The sequence below is a fragment of the Necator americanus genome, chromosome X (genome assembly GCF_031761385.1).
Source record: "Necator americanus strain Aroian chromosome X, whole genome shotgun sequence".
Lineage (NCBI taxonomy): Eukaryota > Metazoa > Nematoda > Chromadorea > Rhabditida > Ancylostomatidae > Necator > Necator americanus.
Window position 1 is genome coordinate 19,386,736 of NC_087376.1, and position 20,261 is coordinate 19,406,996.

A 20,261-nucleotide genomic window follows, 5' to 3' on the forward strand; every position below is an offset into this window, starting at 1 on the left:
ATGATATTCTTGTGGAACGGCGAAATTCCGGTCCTGAAGATACTCTACAACTCTCGAAGTACCTTTATGTACTGAGTAGGGACGCCTTAGTGGTCCAAGGTTTCCATGACCGCTTCCGTCTCAACTGAGTCGAAGGCCTTCTTCAAGTCGATGAAGGTGAGACAGAGCGGCATCTTGTACTCTCGTGATACTTCGATGAGTCTCGAAACAGTGTGAATGTGGTCAATCGTACTGAATCCTTTTCAAAACCCTGTTCACTCGCATGGCTGTCCTTCATCCAAGACTTTTTCTATCCCATTAAGGGTCACTCTGTAAAGAGCTTGTAGATGACGGACAGTAAGCAGATTGGGCGATAGTTGCCGATGTCATGTGGATCTCCCCTTTTATACAGCAACACGGTCTTGCTGGTCTTCCACTGTTTAGAAACCTTGCATTCCGACAGGTAACGTGTAAAGAGCTCTGCCAAGGTGTTGATGATTACTGGCGGAAGGTTCTTCAGCTGTTCTGGTCTTATTCTGTCGGGACCGGGTGCCGTACGATTTCTTACCGACATGATAGCATATCGTATTTTGGACGGGAGAACCTCTGGAATGACATGTCTGTCTTCCCTTAGATGGCGAGGAGGCAAGTGGACATGACTGTCAAAGAGATCAAAGTAGAAATCGTAGATGATTTTCTCCATCTCCCTTATCGATGCAACTGTTGTTCCCTCCGGGCTCCGGAGAGCAGTCGTCCTTGTCTTGCGACTGGCGAAGTCTCGACGGGCATAGTGGATGCTTTTCCCCGCCTCTGCAGCTTCAGCCAGCACTTCTGCCCTTCTCTCTTTAAGGTCCTCCTCTATCGCCTCTCTGCAAAGCCTTGCGAACTCGTACGAGAGTTCTTGTTTCCCTGCGGCTCGTACTGCTCCATGCTGGCGTATCAGCCCAAGAATTCCAAGAGACAGGCATCTCTTGGTGGTTTTAGAACTCTCAGCCTTCTTCGTGCAGTCGTGAAGATGTTCAACGAACCGGTCATATTCCTCGTCGATAATGTCCATTGCGGGATCTTCCCAAAAGCCGGCTAAGGTAGCGAAGAGATCCCAGTTGATAGTTCTGGGATTTCTCCCTCTGAACTTCGCGGCTTTCTCTGCTCTCCTTATGAAGGAAAATCTTCCTCGGAGGAGGCGACGGTCCGATCTCGTATAGAACTTTGGCACAACAGCGACGTCCGCCAGGCAGAACCTTTTACTAACAATGATGTGGTCTATTTCATTACGATATCCTCCACCGGTTGGCTCTCACGTCCAGCGTAGAGAAGAGGGCTTCTGGAATTGCGAGTTTCCATGGATGTTCTTAGTCGTCATGATTAACTCGGAGAGCCTCTCCCCCTGGTCATTCCGTTGTAGGCCGTGGGTCCCGATGTGAAGATTCTCGGGCGTTCTTCTTGGGCCAACTTTGGCGTTGAAATCGCCAATCATGGCCTTGTAGAAGGCATGATCTTCTCGGTAGAACTTTTCCAGGTCCATAAAGAAAGCTTCGACTTCTTCTTCATCGTATCTTGATGTTGGAGCGTAAGCGACGAAGATAATCAAAGCTGGTGTTGGACCACATCTTCTCATCCGCAGACGTCCGATTCGGGTCGTAAGTTTCTCGAAAGAGTCGATGTTCTTTGCCATACTCGTGCTGACGAGGACGCCAACCCCACCAACACCTCTACTGTCGCATGTTCCTAAGAACAGTTCTTCTCCAGTTTCATATACGGCGTTGAGAGGATGACGTCGTCTCGTCTCGGTCAGTCCAATGACGTCGTACTTAATCTTCTTGGCTTGCATCATCAGATCTTCGATGGCCGCTTTCAATGCAATCGTACGTGCGTCATAAGTGCAGATCGTCATTCTAATCATTTTCCGTTTCGGTAGCCTATACGACTCCTACAACCCCGTCCTTCTTGGCGCTACCGTACCAGGCTTTCCTCCGGAATCAGGGGACTCTTTTCTATTACTGTGACATGCAAAAGAATTTTAAAACCCATGGGCAGGTTGCAAGCCTATAGTCCCATGAGTTTTTGGGAGAACTTCCGTTCTCCCGGAGTAGACATGTGGAGCTTATTTGTTGGATGCGACTCTAAACCGCCTCCCTTGTACCTCCCAGTCACTTGATTGCGGGCTTTTGGCCCGACCGACGTGCGGGATATAAGGATGTCATGAGGCAGTCCTGACTCAGCAGAAACAGGGAGTCCATCCCCTCAATCCACTCGCTTCTCTGGGCAAGCACAAGGTCGCTTCTGGCCCGCGATTAGCCCCCTATCCGCCACCCGGGAACGCGCCGCGTAGCCTCGCGACTAATCGGCTGTGATCCCTCTAGTGAGGGAGATCTGTGGACTCGAAGACTAAATGCGAAAATTCTACTTTTGTCAGGGAAAATCACAATAATGAGGGCGACACTTCACGTTACTCCATCGAGTGCCAAAAATTGTGGCCTCAGTCAGCTTGAGCAAACTGTGGGTTGGTGTGGCGCAGTCGGTTAGAGGTCGGTTGTGGCTACCCGGTCGAGGGTTCGAAATCGCCCTGATGCAAACGAAGCTCTCCATTCCTCAAGGGTCGATAAATTGGTACCAGCCTTGTCTGGGAGGATAAAAACACTGTCTTGATCACCGGCTCGCCTCCGCAAGTCATTGTATAGGCCAATACGGGTTCCAAAACTTCAACGATTACGAATCCCAGTAAAACGCGTTGGCGCATCCCAAGTAGATTGATACCTCAGTGATTTTTTTGACTTTTTTCTTGCCTTCGTACTCATGACCCCTCGCACTTATCCTTATCTGGATGTTCTTCATTTATTTTATACCAGTACCAGTAATACCTTTTTCTAGTGTTAAAATACTGATATTAGCAAACACTACAAAAATTACAAACACTACAAATACTGGTATTAGCAAACACTACAAAAAGTCTGAAGTCCGGCTAAAGCCGGACTTCAGACTTTTTGTAGTGTTTGCTTCGTTCGTCTTCACCGATGAATTAAAAAGTAGAGTTCGGACTTTTTTTTTGTAAAATCATAATTATAATTTTTTCTTCAATCTATCTAACGCTATCATCAATTTTTTTTCCTCAAAAACTTAGGCGTAGATGAGTGATTTCATAATTTTCTTTCTAAACGCGTCAGTACTATATTTGGAGAACAATCAAACTTGATTTTACATCTATGTTTTTCTGAAACCTCCACAAATTGGAAACATTGGTCGAAGTATGAGTTTTCTCCGCTCTCAAAAATTAGCCCAGAATGATGTGCTAACATGAAATGAGGTGAATATCATCATCATAGTGATGAAGATAAAACTCTACGTCAGACCACGTGAGCGTGTGTTGGCTTGTGTTGTATCTAAGCAGCCGTTTGAAAGTGTGTTTCCACTTTGGGAAGAAAGGATGCTAGCAGCATCAGGGAAATATGCTTGGAAATCGAATGAGTCATAGAAACCCATTCTGCCGTTGGGGCTCCCGCGCACCAATCCGAGGCAGTGGGAGCCGTCTCACCCCACCCCATGGTTTTCTGGGTCAGGGGCACGAATTCGACGTCGTAGGGCCCGTCCCAAATTTACCGTGTCGGGGCTCCAGCGCACCAAACCGACGCCATGGTACCCCTCTCCCTCTCTTTTTCGAATTTCGTGACCAAAACACACACAGACGCACACATGTGACAAATAAGTCAGTTATTATGTAGCATGATTGTTTGCAAATTTGGAAGTGTACATTCACATAAAAGTTTCCTTACCCTCACTAACGTATGATAGAAACTAACTTGGCCTATGAGACCCAACATACATTAAAATACAACGCTGGACAATGGTGGAGAGGTAGAGTGCTCTCCTATCAGGTGCATAACAATGGTTCGCCACCCCACCGGTGCATAGTTTTGAATCGTTATGGAGTATTTTCGTGATACACAGACAAACAAACAAACAAACAAACACACACAGATGGACTAAGCTCGTTATTATCTAGCACCAGTTTTACCGAACTAGTCCTGGACCAAAAGGTGTGAAATTGTACCGGCAGTGTCTTTAAAAAATAGTTCGTCATCTAATTTTCTAACATTTTGCATCCCTTAATATGAGTTCATTTGAAATCGACAATCCCCTCGTCTTTTTCTCCTTGCTCTCTTCATTTTTTCTCCTTTGCTGACAAGTGTTACAACCCCGCTCCTCCAATACCCCTCTTACGATCCCCTGTTGAGAAATTCTTAACGAACGCTTGACCCGGCTACGAAGTAATCTTCAATCAACTGTTATGTTTAAGAGATAGTTTATGAATCTGCGTAAAAATACGAGCGAATACGAGTATCAGGAGTTCTGATTGTTATATGTCACACATTAATGAGAGTTGCACAAAAGCGCTTAACACACACGTATAGAATCGCAAATGTCTGCATCACTTTTATACCATTAGAGCACAAACATAGCAAAAGCTGTTGCATACTGAAATTGAAGTTTAGTTCAACCGGTGTAGTGTCCACAGTTCTCTTTTGTTGAAACCGCAATTTTCGACCCTGTTACGTCGATTTTACTATCTGAATTCTTCCTTCCGTAATTAGTTGACGTTTTAGTAGGCAGAGAAACGCCTCGTACAATATTTGCTCACTGGCGTTGTTTTGAGATCTTTTGGCTCTAATCAGCACTCTGCAATAAGCAATTGTGAAAGTACATAGTGTGCGGTTTCTGTCTCTTCTTTGGGAAATATTGAGGCTTATCTAACGAATCGGTGCTGTTTTTGGGCCTTGTACAAAAACGGGTGTGGAAAATCTCTCTGGTTAGAAGAATACCAACAATTAATAGTTTTTCGGCGATATTAGTTACGGACAAGACGGTAGCTAATTTAAGAGTAATCATATCAGTACCACTCTTCAATCCACGTTCTAAAATGGAGAGATGAGGTTTTGTGTGAGAACAACATTAATCTACTCGTTTTCTACAATCAGTGTCCGATGAACGTCATTTCGTTTCGAAATGTGGATACGTACGACAAATTGCGATGTTTGTGCAACTGGGCGTGTACAACCGTGTACAACCGTTTAATGTTCAAATTTCGAGCCTTCACCATCTTCTAGGGAAGGAGGGAGAGTTCAGATGTCATTCGCTTGTTCATGAGTCGCATGTTATGCAAATTTAGATATTATTGAAAGCAGAACTGCAAAGAATAAAGAACTCGGTGTTGACCTTACTATTTTATATGTGCTAACATGTTCGACTTTAATTTAAAATCGTTTGTGCTTATGAGCTCGCATGCAGGCCGCGTAATAACTTCAGGGGCGAGTCGATGCTTCATGTTTCAATGTCTTCATCCTCCCGGAAATCTTTGGTACTGATCTGTTGATCCCGGAAGGTTGAAAGGAATGGTTGCTTTTGACGATTCTTCCTCATCAACCGACCAACCATCCAGCAGTGGAACCTCTTACAAGTGCGCTACACCCACCCTTATCAGTGAAACTAATGTTATCAAACATCAAACGTTGTAATCTAAACAACAGCCACATTTACAGTTTGCTGTTCCGGCACTTCGATATACTTGCGCGAAAATGTATGCAGTAACGACTCGTCATACCACAATAGATTAGAGCAAAAACAAGACATTGCTGTGAACATTGTAGTGTAGTATCGACTACGTCATCGTCGTATTTGCGGTGTTACTGTTGTGTTGCACAAACAAAATTCATACATAATAAAATGAAATGACTCAGATAGATCTAAACTAGCACTTTTAAGCCTTCAGTCGTTGGTGCTGCTGGTTCGAGATCTTCCTGAGGTAGGCGATCACGTACGACAAGTGTTTCCCCTGAGAAAACCTCGTTTTCGAATGATCACACATCCTTTAAGAATGTCATTTGTGCTAAAAACTGTGGAAATTCGTGCTGTTGACCGCACTTGGTTGTAGATTGGATCAAATGAAATCCCATCAAAAGTTTGTCAGAAGATAAGATCTACTCGTAGGTTGCATACTGACAACCAATACTCTCGAAAATGCTTAATTTGAAACAAGAGAACTAGTTGCCTGAACAAAGTGGAAGTAGCCTCAACTGCAATGAAGGTAAGAGATAAGCATGACCGTACCACTCTTCTAGAATGCCCATTTTTACAATTAGTCGGAATAGGGGCAAGAACATGGGGAAATATTTGGAATGTCCATTCATGAAAGGTCTTAAACAATCTTTATAATCATTTTCCACTATTGCTCTTGTTCTTCTGTTGGAAGCGCAGTCGATTTTCTGTGTAATATCCACTTCCACACTTCCCCTATTCTTTATGCCATTGCTTATTGACCATTTACGTGGTGTTACACATCACACTCGCCTAAAAACACTAAGCAGACACAATCTGATTGTGTCAGCATTGAGCAACGCCAGCATTGTGACCACGCCTACTTCTTGTAGAAATCTATAAAAACAGATCAGGGTTTTCAAGGTAACCTATTCATTAACTCTGGTTTTCTCACAATGTGCGGAATATTTGCCGTCTGTCATTACGGGAACGTTGAACGATTTGATATGGAGAAAGCGAGGCAGCTGTCCAAGTAAGTAGGCAAACGCCCTTCAATTCCTCGAAATTAATACTCCTTTATCTAAAGGCGACAAGCCCACCGCGGACCAGACTTCAGTGGATATTACTGTGATAAGTCGACTGGCAACATTTTGTGCCATGAGCGGCTAGCTATCATGGATCTGGGGATTGCGCAGCCAATTACCGGTACACTTCAGGATCATCAGGTTGTTGCTTTTGATATCGACAACCACAGTTTATGAATTTTATAAATAATAATATGCATACGAACACTTGGATATCAATTAGATATATGTATTTGTTATTAGGTAGTTCATAATGGGGAGATTTACAACCACGAGAACCTAAGAAGAAACGAGCTGAAGGAGATGCAGCTTCGCACAAACTGCGACTCTGAGGTGGAGTCACGCACCTAATAACTTCAGGCACACTTGGATTACTTTTTTTCCAGTTCTCAATGACTCGCTATTTAGGTGATCATCTTCATGTACGAAAAATTCCGCGATGGTTTCATGTGCAACATTCTTGATGGTGTATTCGCGTTTGCTCTGTGTTATGAGGGTGAATTCTTGGCTGCGAGGGATCCGCTAGGCGTCAAACAAATGTACTACGGCAAAGACAAACTTGGCAGATATTTTTTCAGGTGAACAAACTTATCATAAAACTCTTGCTACCAAGAGACCATGACACTTCACTGCGATGCACACGATACATAGTTCACACTATGCGCTGTTTATCGCTCATTCATTATTCACTCCTAGCAGTGTCAAAAACAAGCGTCTATCTAGCTGAAATGCAGATAGCTGTGCATAAAAGCCTTCATTACGGCATTATATGATCACCACTAGGTCCTAGTTCCAGGGGCTAGGTTTGTAACAGTGTAGTTTGGTACGTAGCAAGGAGGTTTGAAGTTATCAATAAAATCGAACCATCAGATGAGTCGCATCTTGCAGATTAATGTGATTACACTAATGTGATTAATGGGGAAACGGAGTCGGCTATCATTTCCAAATGTGAGGGAATTCGTAGAGACGCTCATGTTCAGTGACGTAGAAAAGTTTAGCTCCTGTTTTTGTACTGTTTCTAGTCGAGTTCTTGCTCGGATTTGTTGCTTTCTTTTGACAAATTTTTACACATATAATTGGGAGTGATTTATGAAGAAAATTTTGTTTAAAAAAAAAGCGAAAATTGCCGAGATGAAAAATTGCAGTTTTAGATTCACAGGAAACAGCACGTAGAAAATCTTTTTTTTTTTATTTTTTACTTCTTGTACTGCTTGCTCACTTTTGGTAGCTCTTGTTGCTTTTCTATTATACCCTACACTTTCTTTGAAAACTTTCTTTGTTTTAAACAATGGAGAAAAACAAAAAACTTGCATAAATATGCAGGAACTATTTGTCAAAAGTGTATTTATGTTTTCTTGTTATGCCAACGAGGTTTAGGTGAAACTTTTTATTGGCCTGACGTTTCGACAAACTCGTCTTTTTCAAAGGCCAGTTCCACCGACTAGTGGGGTTGGTAAACCATCGCGTTCTTCATCCATAGTCTCAATCGCTTTTTTTCTCTGCTTCACTGCAACTGTGGATTCATGCACCTCGCCGTTGAAGGACCCTGGAGATTCTGAAGAACTTGGTTCAGGATACACTGAACTAGTTGTTTAAATCCTGAGAACAGTTAGAGTCGAAGTTGTAACACCCGTCCCATATTAAACGATTCCTGTTGGTGGCTATTCTTCTTGCACTCCACATCCTCCGCACTAGCGATGTCGGTCTTCGGTTGAGGTGAAACTCCTCAACTTCTTTTCTGCAGCCGCACCATTAGGTTGAGAAGAACTGAACGGTGGTCAATATTGAAATCCTAAATTTCTGGGTCTAGACAAAAATATGTTCTTTGCCATACGGTTATGAGCTCAAGTTGAAGAGTTGATATCCCGCTGGGGCTGCTTTTCAGGGAATAAAACATTTTGACACTTGTCACGTAAACTGATGCCTTCTGGGGTTTTCTTGAACGTGGGAACAATAATGATGTTCCTCTGCTCGCAAAACTTCACCAGGTGACTACCGTTGTCTGACATTTACTTCCGCGGAATAGTACATTTTCTAGATCAGCAGATTGTTGTTCGATGCCCAATATTGCTCTCCCACTAATTCCGACAGTCATTGCTTTCTGGCTGTTTATTTTGAACATCACTATTGCTTACTGTTTTCTTCTCACAACTACCATTGCTTTTTGATACTAAAGGCGGGGTGACATTTGACGCGTGTTTCGACATATGCACAATGCAGCGAACGATGCCTGTATCGCAGTAGTCTGGACAGAGAAGCTTGTTAGAGTTCATTCGATAGCGCCGTCAGGTCAATGTTACGGAATGGATGTTTGTTGCCAAAGATTCTATTTTCATTCAGTCATTTGATTTACAAGGGGATTGACCTTAGCAGTGCGGTGAATGACAGCGTCTTTCTGCGTCTGTCTGATAGAACTGCGCATATTACAGTGCAAGTTATATATCTCTTGCATTACTAAGGGATATACTCAGCTTACGTTTCCACTTCATTCCCAGCTTGAGCAACGAAATTCAGCGTCTGCTTCATCTTAGTTTTTGCTAGTTAGCACTACAGTTTAACAGATACTTAGCGGTTTCATCGTGGTATGGACAGAAGTCCAAATAAAGTCCAAATAGAACATAGAAGGATTGAAATATGTTGGCTTACGTGACTTAAGCGGCGAACTGATGTCATTGCCTGAAGTGATTACCCGCATCTTCGCCGAGGTGTGCCGTACTTGAACACAGCTCTGCCCAACCTTTTCGACCTTTCGCGAGAGCTTGCACAGAATCAATTCATTCGTCGCTATTCCATAATCTGCGAAACCTTGCTTCTCGCCTGAACTGCCTGTCCATGCCGAGTGTCCTCAGAACTCGTTGAACAAGGCAGTCTGCCGGTCTCCTTAATATATGACCAAAGAAGCGAAGACGATTTACTTTAGCCACTTTCGATGGCGGTGCAAGATGTTGATATCTTCCACGTGTCATCCAACGATATACCACATCAATTACCGCACAAATATCTTCATTGTGGCATACCCTAAGCAAAAGTAGCCAAGCGCCCGTCTGCGCAGCTTCCTTTCCGTGCAATAAAACCTTCCCATCACCGTAAATGGTGCCGCCCAAGTCTCCGATCCGTACGTCATGATGGGGCGAATTGCGGATAGGTAGACTTGCAGCTTGACTTCGTTGGTGATGGGGGTCGACATTTCGTTAAGGAATTAAATGCAAAAGTGGCCTTAGCGCATCTTTGCTGAACATCTCTCTCATAGTTGCCGTTGTTCTTCGACGTACAGCCCAGGTAACAGAACTCATCAACGAGTTCTATCGGTTGTCCGTCCACCCTGATTCCCGTTCGAGGTCTCGAACAGATCCACATCTGCTTGCATTTACCAGGCCTAGACGTAGTCCATAGGCTGCAGCCAGCTTCGATACAAGGTTGACAACATGTAGAAGTTTCGTAGTGCTTCCTGCGAATATAACAACATTGTCATCGTGCCCGAGATCGGTCAAAGGGCATCCTGATGGTGATAGAATGATATCGGCAGGACACTGGTCTACTGTCCTTCGATAATGTCGTCGATGGCGAAATTGAACGGGAAGGGTCCTGCCGCTGCTCCTTGTCCTACTCCAGTTACCACCTCAAACGGTGTTGTACATGGTGTTCAAACTGCAACAGTAGTTCGTTGATTCATGTCATCAAGCAAGCGAACGAACTTCCCAAAGTCCAGAAACGCTAATTGCATTGGCTTCGAACACCGCTGCCAGATTTCGATCACTCTTCTGACGATGAACACCTGGTCAATCGTAGATCGGCCAGGACGAAAGCCAGCTTGCTCGTCGCGCGTTGTTTCTTCGCGATGTTTAATGAGTCGGTCCATGATAATGAGCTCCAATACCTAGTACATAACACGCAGCAAAGAGAATCCTCGATAATTCCCAAGGTCCGTGACGGATAACTTCTTGTCGAGGGGAATTATGATAGCGTGTCCCCACGAATCAGGTATCCTTTCGTCTATCCATATTGAAGGGATGATCTTTCTCATCTCACGAATCCCAGGCGAAGGAAGTCATTTTAGCATTTCTGCGCCAATCCCGTCGTTTCTACCAGATTTTCCATTCTTCATTTTTTTGAATACAGACTAGAACCTCCGACTCGGTCGGTGGCTCCTCGTTAACCGCATACGTCGGTCTATGCACGTGTTCGAGTTCAGGAGTTGACGGTGCTAGCCGGTTCAGCAAGGTCTTGAAGAGTTCCCTCCAAATTGGAAGGGTTGTTTCACAGACAGCTACTCCATTGGCAGTGTTGAGGATAGGAGAACATCTTTTCATTTTGCCGCTACACTGTTTTAGTAGAGCAAAGGCTTTCCGCGGGTTCTTGTCCTCCCACGCCTTTTCTAACTCCATCGCTCTTGATGTCCACTCGTTATCGCGGTGCTGTTGCAGTTGACGACGCAGCTGCCTTCTAAGACGCTTTTCCTGGTTGAAGTCACCAGCGCTGCGCGTGGCACATACAGAATTGTATGTGGATTTTGTTTCCGCTGATGCAAAGGCAAACTTCTTCCGCGGCAATAGAACCGGGAGCGTTTCCCTTGCAGCGTCCTGGATGCACTTTGTGAAGGTATCTGCATTTCTTTTTCCTGGTCCGTACTCCAACATGAATAGACACACGTTTCGTTTTCATTCGTTTTCGTTTTCGTTTGCAGAATTTCGTTCTGCATTCTTCGTCTTTCAGAGCTGCCATGTCGATTTCCAGTTGAAGACGAACTCCTCAGTTTCTCTTGTGGAACCGTATTGTGAAGTTGAGAAGAACTGGACGGTGGTCAGAGTCGAACGCGACGTCCCAAATAACTCTAGATTTTCGGATATCTGACTGAGCAATGTTTTTCGTCAGAACATAGTGGAGCTGAAGCTTAAGAGTTCTCATCTTCCGCTTCTGCTGCTCTTCAGGCGTTAAAAAGGTTGACCCCTGCCACGTGAGCTGATGGCGTCGATGATTCTTCTTAGGCGTGGAAACGATGATGAGACCCGTGTGTTCCCACAAGTCGTCCAGACGGTCACCGTTGTCCGACGTGCGGTCCGCTGCATAATACCATTTTCCTAGCACATCGGATTGCTGTTCGAGTCCCATCTTCGCATTTGCGTCGATTCCGACAATGACTACCTGCTGGCTTGGTATTTTAGACATCAACGCATTGAGTTCACCATAGAAGGCGTCCTTATTGTTGTCCTCAGCGGTTTCCGTAGGTGTGTGAGCACTTACTATCCAGAGTTTACGTCCTTTGCGATTCCGCAGTCGTAGAAAGGCGCATGTAGACGATGTTGAGCCAAATTAGTCCACCAAGTTCTTATAATCGTTCCTCACAGCTATCGCACAGTCACCTACTTTGTTCTCATCAGCATCGCCGCAGTATATGGTGTAATTTTCGATGCTGATTTCTCATGCGTGTTTCCTGCAGCGCAGCAAAAGGCACACAGAGATATCGCAGAAGTCTGGATAGAGCGGCTTGTTGGAGTTCACTTGATAATGTTCGGCAGTTCAGCGTGACGAAACGAATGGGTGTTGCCAAAGATTCCATGCTCCCTTCAGGGTTATAACCTTTCAAGTATGGGCTTTGGCGATGTGTTGGACGACACCACCTTTTTGCAATGTATGGAAATCTTTCGCCATATAACAGTGCGGGTTGTATAGCTCGTACGTTCCCACTGCGTACACTCGAACGCCTGATTGCATTTAGTCAAGGCAGGGTCACCACGTGCAGTTAGCAATCAGACTCGTATACGCGGCCCTCGTTGAAATGTAGTATATTCTCTATTTGGAATACGAGGAGGAATGCTATGTCGTCACACCAAACTACTTGTAGAGTAGGTTCAATATACTCGATATGTCTCCCTCAAATGTGTTTAACATCTCTCCGTTCTAACGTTCCTTCAGCGCATTTATCATCGATTTTCCTCATAATGTGACGAACTGATTTGGATTTCGATGTATATCAGCTGCCTGGCGATGACAGAACATTTTTCTTCAGCCGGAGCTGAGAAGATCGGAAATATAACGTGTGCCTGGTAAACTTCAAAATGCATCCCACAATGGTCTTTGAATAGTGGTTTATTTCTTAGACGTGGCGCTAATGTCCGCCTAATTCTCCGCTGCGTAACAGAGCGCTGGAAAAACTTTACAGTCTAAGAGGCGGGCACGGAGCTCTTTTTCCGTCAGTTGATCAACAGCTTCCCAGACGAATAGGAATGGTGCCCACACTGTTCTCATCCTTCTGTTCAGCTCTTTCTTCATGTCGCTCTCCATATTCACGGAAAGTGTGGCGCACACTTATGATGAATTTTTCGCCATTTGGGAGCCTGCAAGTTGTATTCCTTGAGCTTTGTCTTCTTTCTATTTAGTCGTTTCCTTCTCTGTTTTGTTTGATTTCCTAAACATTGTCTCAGTCCACTGGCACTTATAAAAAAAAGAACCATGCCGATTGCGGAAGGAAGGTTTGAGAGGAAGCTTCCATCAACATGCCTTTTTCTTCGCAAACAAGCAATTTCATTACTCACTGTGATACAAACGTAAGCAGCTTTAGCGATCTAGTGTCGCTCCTTATCAAAGTCTTTGTCATAGTCGACAAAAATTAAGATATGCCAGTAAACTCGGCAAATCACTGTGACCCTCGACGCAGTCTGAATGCGATCCATGCAGCTGAAACCCTGACGGAATCCAGCTTCTTCTCGAAGTTGGGCCTCACCCGGCGTCCTAGATATGCTCATGAGGATGATCTTCGTGAACACTTTGTATGAAATGGTCAATAAGAATAGCAGACGGTAGTTTCGAAGTTTCCGTCGGTCACTTTTCTTATGGATAAGAACGGTTTGCGGAACTTTTCCATTTTGTGGCTGAGTCGTATTCTCGCTCGAAGAGGATAGTGATCAGAACCATTGTCGGTTAATGAGTATGCAGTCGATTTCGCATGAGTCGTGTCAGTGCACCGACGATAATCTTTCTCTATGAAAAAAGTGTTATGGAGGCAAATGGGAAACATTAGCCTCCGAGATGATTGCCATTTTCATTCCGGTCCCCTAGTCCAAATCTTCCGATCCTGTATTCCTCTTCTGTCGCATTTCCTAGCTTTGCGTTCAAGTCTCCGACAGCGAATTTGTAGGAGGACTTCTCGTTGCGGATCACTTCTACATCCTTATTAAACGCATGATGTGACTGATGTTGCCGTGATGTTAGCGGATATCCGCGTGGTGCAATCGCTCTCGCAATTGCAACTGCAGTTAATAATGATTATGAGTTTTTGGCGCAGAAGGTGGAATGGCCGGACGAGAAGCAAAAAGAATCGACGAGACGGATGACAGGTGGCTGCGCAACAAAGCCAACACTATCCACATTTCGTAACGAATAATGGCTATACTGTCGTTTGCACGTGCCTCTTTCTGCCCTCGGTCTTTTGCAGGTCAATCCCGTAGCAATCGTTAAGAAGTGCATGTAGGTCGGCACTTGTGGAAGTTATTCTCGTGTTGTGAGGGTAAAGTCTGGAACGTCTCCGTTCCAAGTCGTGCTCGCACCACCTTTGCTCAGAGCCGAAGTTGTCTTGAGCAAACTCATAATTGATCTCCTCTCTCGATGGTCATACCGTCCAACGTCTGAAAACGCAGGGCTCAGTCTACAGAGTACTGAGGCAGCCTATGTGCCGGAGTGGCACATTGATTTACCACGTAGTAAGCAGCTGTGCTGGATGTTTTCGGCAAACTATAGTCGGATCAAAACGACATGAATCACGAGTGTAGCTGTGGTGCATTTGCGCACGCGCTAGGCGGTGTGGTGGAGGCAGTAGTTGGAACCGAGGTGTTACCGTCGCAAATTGCAGCGACAGGTGGTGCCAACAAAGGTTCCACCAGGCTCCTAGCCGCTACGTTCCACCAAAGCGCCTCAAGAGATGCCGCGTACACAATCGCGTACGTACTTCATTTCGTTTTGCCTTATTTGGGTTAGGGAACCACTTTGCGGCGGCATGTTCTGCCAAGAAGAGGGGAAATCTTTTTAGTGGTTTGTTCTTAGCTAGACTACTGATTCTGATGAAACTTCCAAAGATTTCAAATTCCTTCTCTACTTGTGAGACACTGCCACAAGACGTAGTTCCGCTGTGCATCCTAGAGTCCTCGTCACTAAAAAGCGGTAAGGAGGCGATTTCTTGATTCCAATGGACTTTATACCAATGTACTCATATGGTTTTCTCTGACTACGCAATATGTATTTTAGCAGTAGCCTGCTGCTTTCATTGCTGTTGTGACGATGTTGCTGCTCTCTGACTTTTTTTTGAAGTTCTTTGTTGCATCGTGAATTTTTTCTTGAAGCCGTTTGCATTTTCCACGCAGATGTGAGAGAGGCGTTGAGATGAGCAAAGTTTTGCATGTCACTTTTTTTTGTGTGCAAAACACCGCTGAGCATCGGAGCGTCCCCGCTAATCAACATTAGCAACGCTAAAGTGGAATGAGGATTTACCAACATGTTGTCATCTTGTTCTAGTTCTGCCGTCTCACAGCACTTCTGAGCAAGAAGTGAACATTCATTCGGTAATCAATTGCAGCCATCGGTTGAAGGCAGCATACCACGAAATCAAGAGTGTTGAGTGAACATAGGTTCAGAGTAGTTGACGAGTGTGAGCGTGATCACGTTTAGGGTAGTTGACGAATATAAGCGTGATCCCGTTCAATTCCCCAATATTCCCCGAAAATGGTGTGCCGCACCGAATCACCCAAAGAGGTTCCTAACAAGAAACCGTAGAAGACACACATCGGGCGATAGAGGAAGTGTTAGCCTCCCATGGATTGTAGGCTCACAGGGAGACGCAGCATGTGTACCTGTTCTCGCATACGTGGCACATTTTCAAATGCCATGTATGGGGATTCGGTGCGGCAAAGCCGTTTCCCATTCAGTTTTCTAGATAATTAGGGAGAATAGAACGCGATCTCTCGTATTCGTGGTCTACGTTGATCTCAAGATCCATGTACCAGTTTCCTAAGCCAGTAAAGGGTTTATTCATTGTAATGCTCGCAGTAATATGAGAGGATCACAGGGCAGTTATTGTTGGTTCTGCATAGGGTTGACGTGAATGCAAGCATGGAAGAATTTGGAACAGGTTGACTTTTTTGCATTTCTGGAGCAGATTGACGGGGTTTCTAGGTACGTGTTAAACAGTCTGCCGAATTTTAATACAGACCTATTTCTATCATACTATTAATAACGCGCGTAATCCATGTTTGGGTGTGTTTGCCTGTGTGTTACGAAAATACTCCATAATGATGAAAAACACTGCATTAGCGGGAAACGATACGGCCACCTAACAGGTTCTACCACGGAATCATATGAAGAAAGATGTGGGCGTTAAGGAAACGCGCGATAGGAAAAGGCTACTTTTTGTCGCATGTTAAAGAGAGCGTCTAAACCTTTATCAGTGTTTTCCAATTTTAGAGCACAGCAGAGGCGATTGAATGGTCCCTCGATTATAGAATAGGTTGAAAGCAGTAGAAATGATTAACAGTTATATTATACAAATGGATTGAAGATTTTGTTTAGAGCATTTACAAATCAAAAACGCATCATATTCTCGCTCAAAATAATTTCTTCTAGATGATTTTTTACAGCAGAGTTCAAAAAGCTAAAAAGTTGTGATTTATGATTATTTCCCAGTCAATATCTTTCATGACTTTCTTCTCAAATTCTACTGATGTAACATTTTTGAAAATAACAACTACGCCTTTGAATTGCAGCAAAAAGATCGTGATAATGAACTTCAACATGACAGGGAAGAATCTAATGTAAAAGTTCGTAAAAAGATCAATCTTAGCATTAGTTATATTTTTTTCTTCCTTTTTTTAAAAATACTTTTGCCTTTTTCGGTGCAGTAGGACTCGTTCCATCTCATCCTAGTGCTTTCTAACGTGAACGCGCATTAGAATGCTGTGGAACGAGCCCATCGTTCCCCTTCCTGACTTTAGAGCACCAATTCGGCACTGAAGATGGAGTGGGACGACTCACGCAGCGTCCGATTGTGCGCCCATATTCGAAAGTGGTAAGATGGGGTCGAACGAATCCTTCAGCATAAAAAAGATGCTGCGTGCGTCAGAAACCAGAAAGACGTGTTAGTGCGAGTTCTACTCCACCCTTCCGTTTTCCTGCGCTCAGATGGATGAGTTTGCACCAAAGAGCAGTGGAGTCGGGTGGCACGGGTCCGATGGCGCCAGCTAGGCTAGTTGTTGGCAGTGGAACTTATTCCTCAGGGTCAGATACTTACGCCGACACCAGATGAGCATACTAGCGTCAGAATTCAGTGAGACGGATCCCTCGACGGCGTAGTGCACCAACGCCAGAAAGCAGTAAAATGCTGTGGGACGGTTTGCCTGCTTGCCAGACTATTTTTTTAAAGTTTGTATTCACGCATACAGAAATCCGCTTTAGTAGGAGCTAGCTATTTATGTGAACTGACGCAGGATCCTTGCCTTTAGTGGATACTTATCAGTAGCCATCTTAGGATCAAATACTTCGAATAGTGTTTTTTTTTTAATTGTAGCAGTTCCAAAGGAATATATTAAGACTGCCGGCAAATTCCTGTCCGCCATTTGCAATGAAACAAAACACAATTTTTTTCTTACTGTCAATAAACTGCATTGAATAATATAATTGCAATTATTATTAATGACCTGTTGCCAGCGTAAGGGTAATTTGTACACCTTGCGCATATCCAAACCCACCCTGTTCGATCTTCAGCTAGAGTTCGCATAGAATCTACCGATCCGCCTCCGTCGCTATTCCACTGACGGCAAAATTTCACGTCTCGACTGAACTGGGTGTGAACGCCAAGTGTCGTCAGATTTTCCTTAACCACCTTCGTCCAGAACCTTCTTTTACGACTAGGAGGCCTTTTCCAATTAGGATCTGGAAGCATCTTCAGGACTACTTTGACAAGACGATCAGACGGTCTCCTCATAACGTGACCAAAGAAGCGAAGATGGTTTCCCATGACTACTTCAGAAGGCCGGGCAAGATGTTGACGTTTTCCGCGTGTCATCCGCCGGTACACCATGTCCACTTCCGAGTAAAGTTCTTTGTTATGGCATACCAACGGCCAAAAGTAGCCTAGCAGTCGTCTAAAAAGCTTTCTCTCCATGCAGTTAAGCTTTTCCAATACCGTCGCCGGCGCTGCCGAAGTCTCTGATCCGTATATCATGATAGGGCGAATTGCAGATAGATAGACTTGCAGCTTGACTTCGTTGGCGATGGGATCGACCACAGGGACTTGGTCATGAGCTGAATGGCGAGTTAGCTTTAGCGCATCTTTGCTGAATATCTCTCTCGTAGTTGCCATCGTTCTTCAGCATACAGCCCAAATAACAGAACTCATCCGCGAGTCCGATAGGTTGTCCATCCACCCTGATTCCCGTTGAGAATCTCAAGGAGACCCACATCTGCTTGCGTTTATCGGGGCGGAGTCACAGTCCGTAGGCTGCAGCTAATAATACAAGGTTAACAACATGTTGTAACTTCGCGCTGTTAGAAGCGAATGTTACTACATCGTGCTCGAAATCCACAAAGGGGCATGCAGAAATGGTGCTAAAATTACATTGGCATGACACTGCTCAACTGTTCTTCACATTATGTCGTCTACTGCAAGGTTAAACAGAAAGTGTCCTGCCACGGCCTCTTGTCTCACTCTAGTTTCCACTTCGAACGGTGTAGTACATCCACCTGATGTTCGGACCGCAGCAGTTGTTCTTCTATTCATGTCGTTTATTAGACGTACGAATATTCCTGGAATTCTATTGGCGCGAAGCGCATTGAGAAGACGGCCTCGGCGAGGAGAGTCCAAAGCGGCTTCGAGATCTAAAAATGCTAACTGTAGATTCTTCGAAGACCGCTACAAAACTTCGAAATCACTCTTCTCACAATAAACACCTGATCAATCATCGATTGACGAGGGCGATAGCCGGCTTTCTCGTCACGGGTGTTTTTTTCGCGATGTTGGATTAGTCGATCTAGGATGACCCGTTCCGAAACCTTGTACAGCAATGGTATTCCTCGGTAATTACGAGGTGCCGTAACGGATAGCTTCCTGTGGAGAAAAATTACAATAGCGTGTCTCCACGAGACAGGAATCCTTTCGTCAACTCCTCATCTTCGTCATCCCACGAATCCCAGAAGGTGGAAGAGATCTCAGCGCCAGTTCCATCGTCTCCGCCAGATTTTTCATTCTTCTTTTTTTGAATACAGACTAGGACCTCCGACTCCGTCGCTGGTTCTTCTCTGACCGTGATGTCTATCTCTCTTTGGGTGTGCACGAGTTCAGGGACTGACGGCGCTTGTTGGTTCAGCAAAGTGTTAAAATGCTCTCTCCAGATGAGCAAGGTTGCTTTCCCGACAGCGACTCCGTTGGTTCAGGACAGGCGAACACCTCTTCATCTTGCCGCTATACTGCATTAGCAGAGTATAGGCTTTTCTCGGGTTCTTGTCCTCCCCGCCTTCTCAAACTCCTTCACTTTTGACGTCCATTCCTTCTCACGATCACGTTTCAGCTGAAGACGCATCCTCCCTCTCAGACGCTTCTCCTGGTTGAAGTCACCAGTAGTGTGGGCAACACATATAGAATTGTACGTGGATATTGTCTCCGCATATGCAAATGCGAAGTTTTTTCCTCGGTGCTGAAAGCGGGATCGTTTTTTTTTTGCAACGTCCTGAATCCATTTGGTGAAAGAGTAAGCGTCGTTCACTCTCTTCCTGGTCCTTAATCCGACATTGATTGGCACTGGCGGAACTTTTTTCTGCATTCCTCGTTTTTCGGACTTGCCAAGTCGAGCTTCGGCTGATGTTGATCTCCCCGATACCTTTTCTGGAACCGTAGCATAAAGCTGAGAAGAACTGGGCTGTGGTCGGAATCGAATGCGACGTCCCAGACCGCTTGGATAGAACCATTTTCCATGCACATCGGGTTGTTGTTCAGGTCCCATCTTTGCATTCGCATAAATTCCGACAATTAGCACTTACGATCCAGAGTTTGAATCCTCTACGATCCCGCAATCGTACAAAGGCGCATCTTGACGAGTGCTCGCTTCGCTCTCCTTCAACAATCAATGAGAAATAACAGTAGTAACTTTTTTTTGTAAAATTATAATTGCTTTTTCTTCTTTCAACGTTTTTTTTCAAATTTATTCCCCAAAAATTTAGGCATACAGGTGAGGTTTCATAATTTTCTTCCCAAACTCGTAGTACTATATTTGGAGAGCAATCCAACTTAATTTTACGTCTTTGTTTTTCTGAGACCTCCACAACTTGGAAACATTATTCAAAGTATGAGTTTCCTCCGCTCTCAACTAGTAGCACAGAATGATGTGCTAACATGAAATGACGTGAATTTCATCATCGTAGTGATGGAGATAAAACGGTGCAGAGTTTTGCATCATTATGGAGTATTTTCGCGACCCACAAACAAACACACACATCCACACACAAGGACTAAACGCGTTATCATATAGCGTGGTATATATATATATATATATATATATATATATATATATATATATATATATTAAACATTCTCTTATTCAGAGTCACATTTCGTTTGGAGGTGGAAGGGCTATCAGAAAGCAATCCTATCAGAAACTTTACCTTCACCAAACACTTCCAATAAATTTCTAC

The 20,261-nt window shown here is 44.4% G+C and overlaps 8 protein-coding genes across 11 annotated transcripts; 1 reads left to right on the top strand and 7 right to left on the bottom strand.

Moving 5' to 3' along the window:
• Positions 1–86: 86 nt before the first annotated feature.
• On the bottom strand, positions 87–1,873 carry RB195_024198 (uncharacterized protein; the record flags this gene model as incomplete). Of its 2 annotated transcripts, XM_064211888.1 has the most annotated exons (3): positions 87–231; positions 309–1,226; positions 1,281–1,873. In XM_064211888.1, 3 exons carry the CDS (start codon positions 1,871–1,873, stop codon positions 87–89), a joined length of 1,656 nt encoding a protein of 551 aa, XP_064067768.1. The 2 variants fall into 2 exon arrangements, with proteins under 2 accessions (XP_064067768.1, XP_064067770.1); XM_064211887.1 differs by lacking the exons at positions 87–231; positions 309–1,226 and having other exon boundaries at positions 1,277–1,873.
• Positions 305–1,036, bottom strand: RB195_024199 (uncharacterized protein; the record flags this gene model as incomplete). The annotated part of the gene is made up of 1 exon (XM_064211889.1): positions 305–1,036. The coding sequence occupies one exon, from the start codon at positions 1,034–1,036 to the stop codon at positions 305–307; it is 732 nt and encodes a 243-aa protein (XP_064067769.1).
• Positions 1,874–6,464: 4,591 nt separating the features above from the next.
• RB195_024200 (uncharacterized protein) lies at positions 6,465–10,261 on the top strand (the record flags this gene model as incomplete). Of its 2 annotated transcripts, none has more annotated exons than XM_064211890.1 (5): positions 6,465–6,541; positions 6,596–6,734; positions 6,837–6,926; positions 7,002–7,171; positions 10,120–10,261. In XM_064211890.1, 5 exons carry the CDS (start codon positions 6,465–6,467, stop codon positions 10,259–10,261), a joined length of 618 nt encoding a protein of 205 aa, XP_064067771.1. The 2 variants fall into 2 exon arrangements, with proteins under 2 accessions (XP_064067771.1, XP_064067772.1); XM_064211891.1 differs by lacking the exon at positions 10,120–10,261 and adding an exon at positions 7,172–7,215 and having other exon boundaries at positions 7,002–7,089.
• On the bottom strand, positions 9,368–10,452 carry RB195_024201 (uncharacterized protein; the record flags this gene model as incomplete). The annotated part of the gene is made up of 3 exons (XM_064211892.1): positions 9,368–9,611; positions 9,915–10,136; positions 10,289–10,452. 3 exons carry the CDS (start codon positions 10,450–10,452, stop codon positions 9,368–9,370), a joined length of 630 nt encoding a protein of 209 aa, XP_064067773.1.
• Positions 10,453–10,675: 223 nt separating this feature from the next.
• RB195_024202 (uncharacterized protein) lies at positions 10,676–11,230 on the bottom strand (the record flags this gene model as incomplete). The annotated part of the gene is made up of 1 exon (XM_064211893.1): positions 10,676–11,230. One exon carries the CDS (start codon positions 11,228–11,230, stop codon positions 10,676–10,678), a length of 555 nt encoding a protein of 184 aa, XP_064067774.1.
• Positions 11,231–11,342: 112 nt separating this feature from the next.
• Positions 11,343–11,759, bottom strand: RB195_024203 (uncharacterized protein; the record flags this gene model as incomplete). The annotated part of the gene is made up of 1 exon (XM_064211894.1): positions 11,343–11,759. One exon carries the CDS (start codon positions 11,757–11,759, stop codon positions 11,343–11,345), a length of 417 nt encoding a protein of 138 aa, XP_064067775.1.
• Positions 11,760–13,156: 1,397 nt separating this feature from the next.
• RB195_024204 (uncharacterized protein) lies at positions 13,157–17,937 on the bottom strand (the record flags this gene model as incomplete). Of its 2 annotated transcripts, XM_064211896.1 has the most annotated exons (3): positions 13,608–13,840; positions 14,141–14,235; positions 17,324–17,937. In XM_064211896.1, the coding sequence occupies 3 exons, from the start codon at positions 17,935–17,937 to the stop codon at positions 13,608–13,610; spliced, it is 942 nt and encodes a 313-aa protein (XP_064067777.1). The 2 variants fall into 2 exon arrangements, with proteins under 2 accessions (XP_064067776.1, XP_064067777.1); XM_064211895.1 differs by lacking the exons at positions 13,608–13,840; positions 14,141–14,235 and adding an exon at positions 13,157–13,322.
• A 1,108-nt stretch (positions 17,938–19,045) lies between these two features.
• On the bottom strand, positions 19,046–19,573 carry RB195_024205 (uncharacterized protein; the record flags this gene model as incomplete). The annotated part of the gene is made up of 1 exon (XM_064211897.1): positions 19,046–19,573. The coding sequence occupies one exon, from the start codon at positions 19,571–19,573 to the stop codon at positions 19,046–19,048; it is 528 nt and encodes a 175-aa protein (XP_064067778.1).
• Between the last annotated feature and the right edge of the window lie 688 nt (positions 19,574–20,261).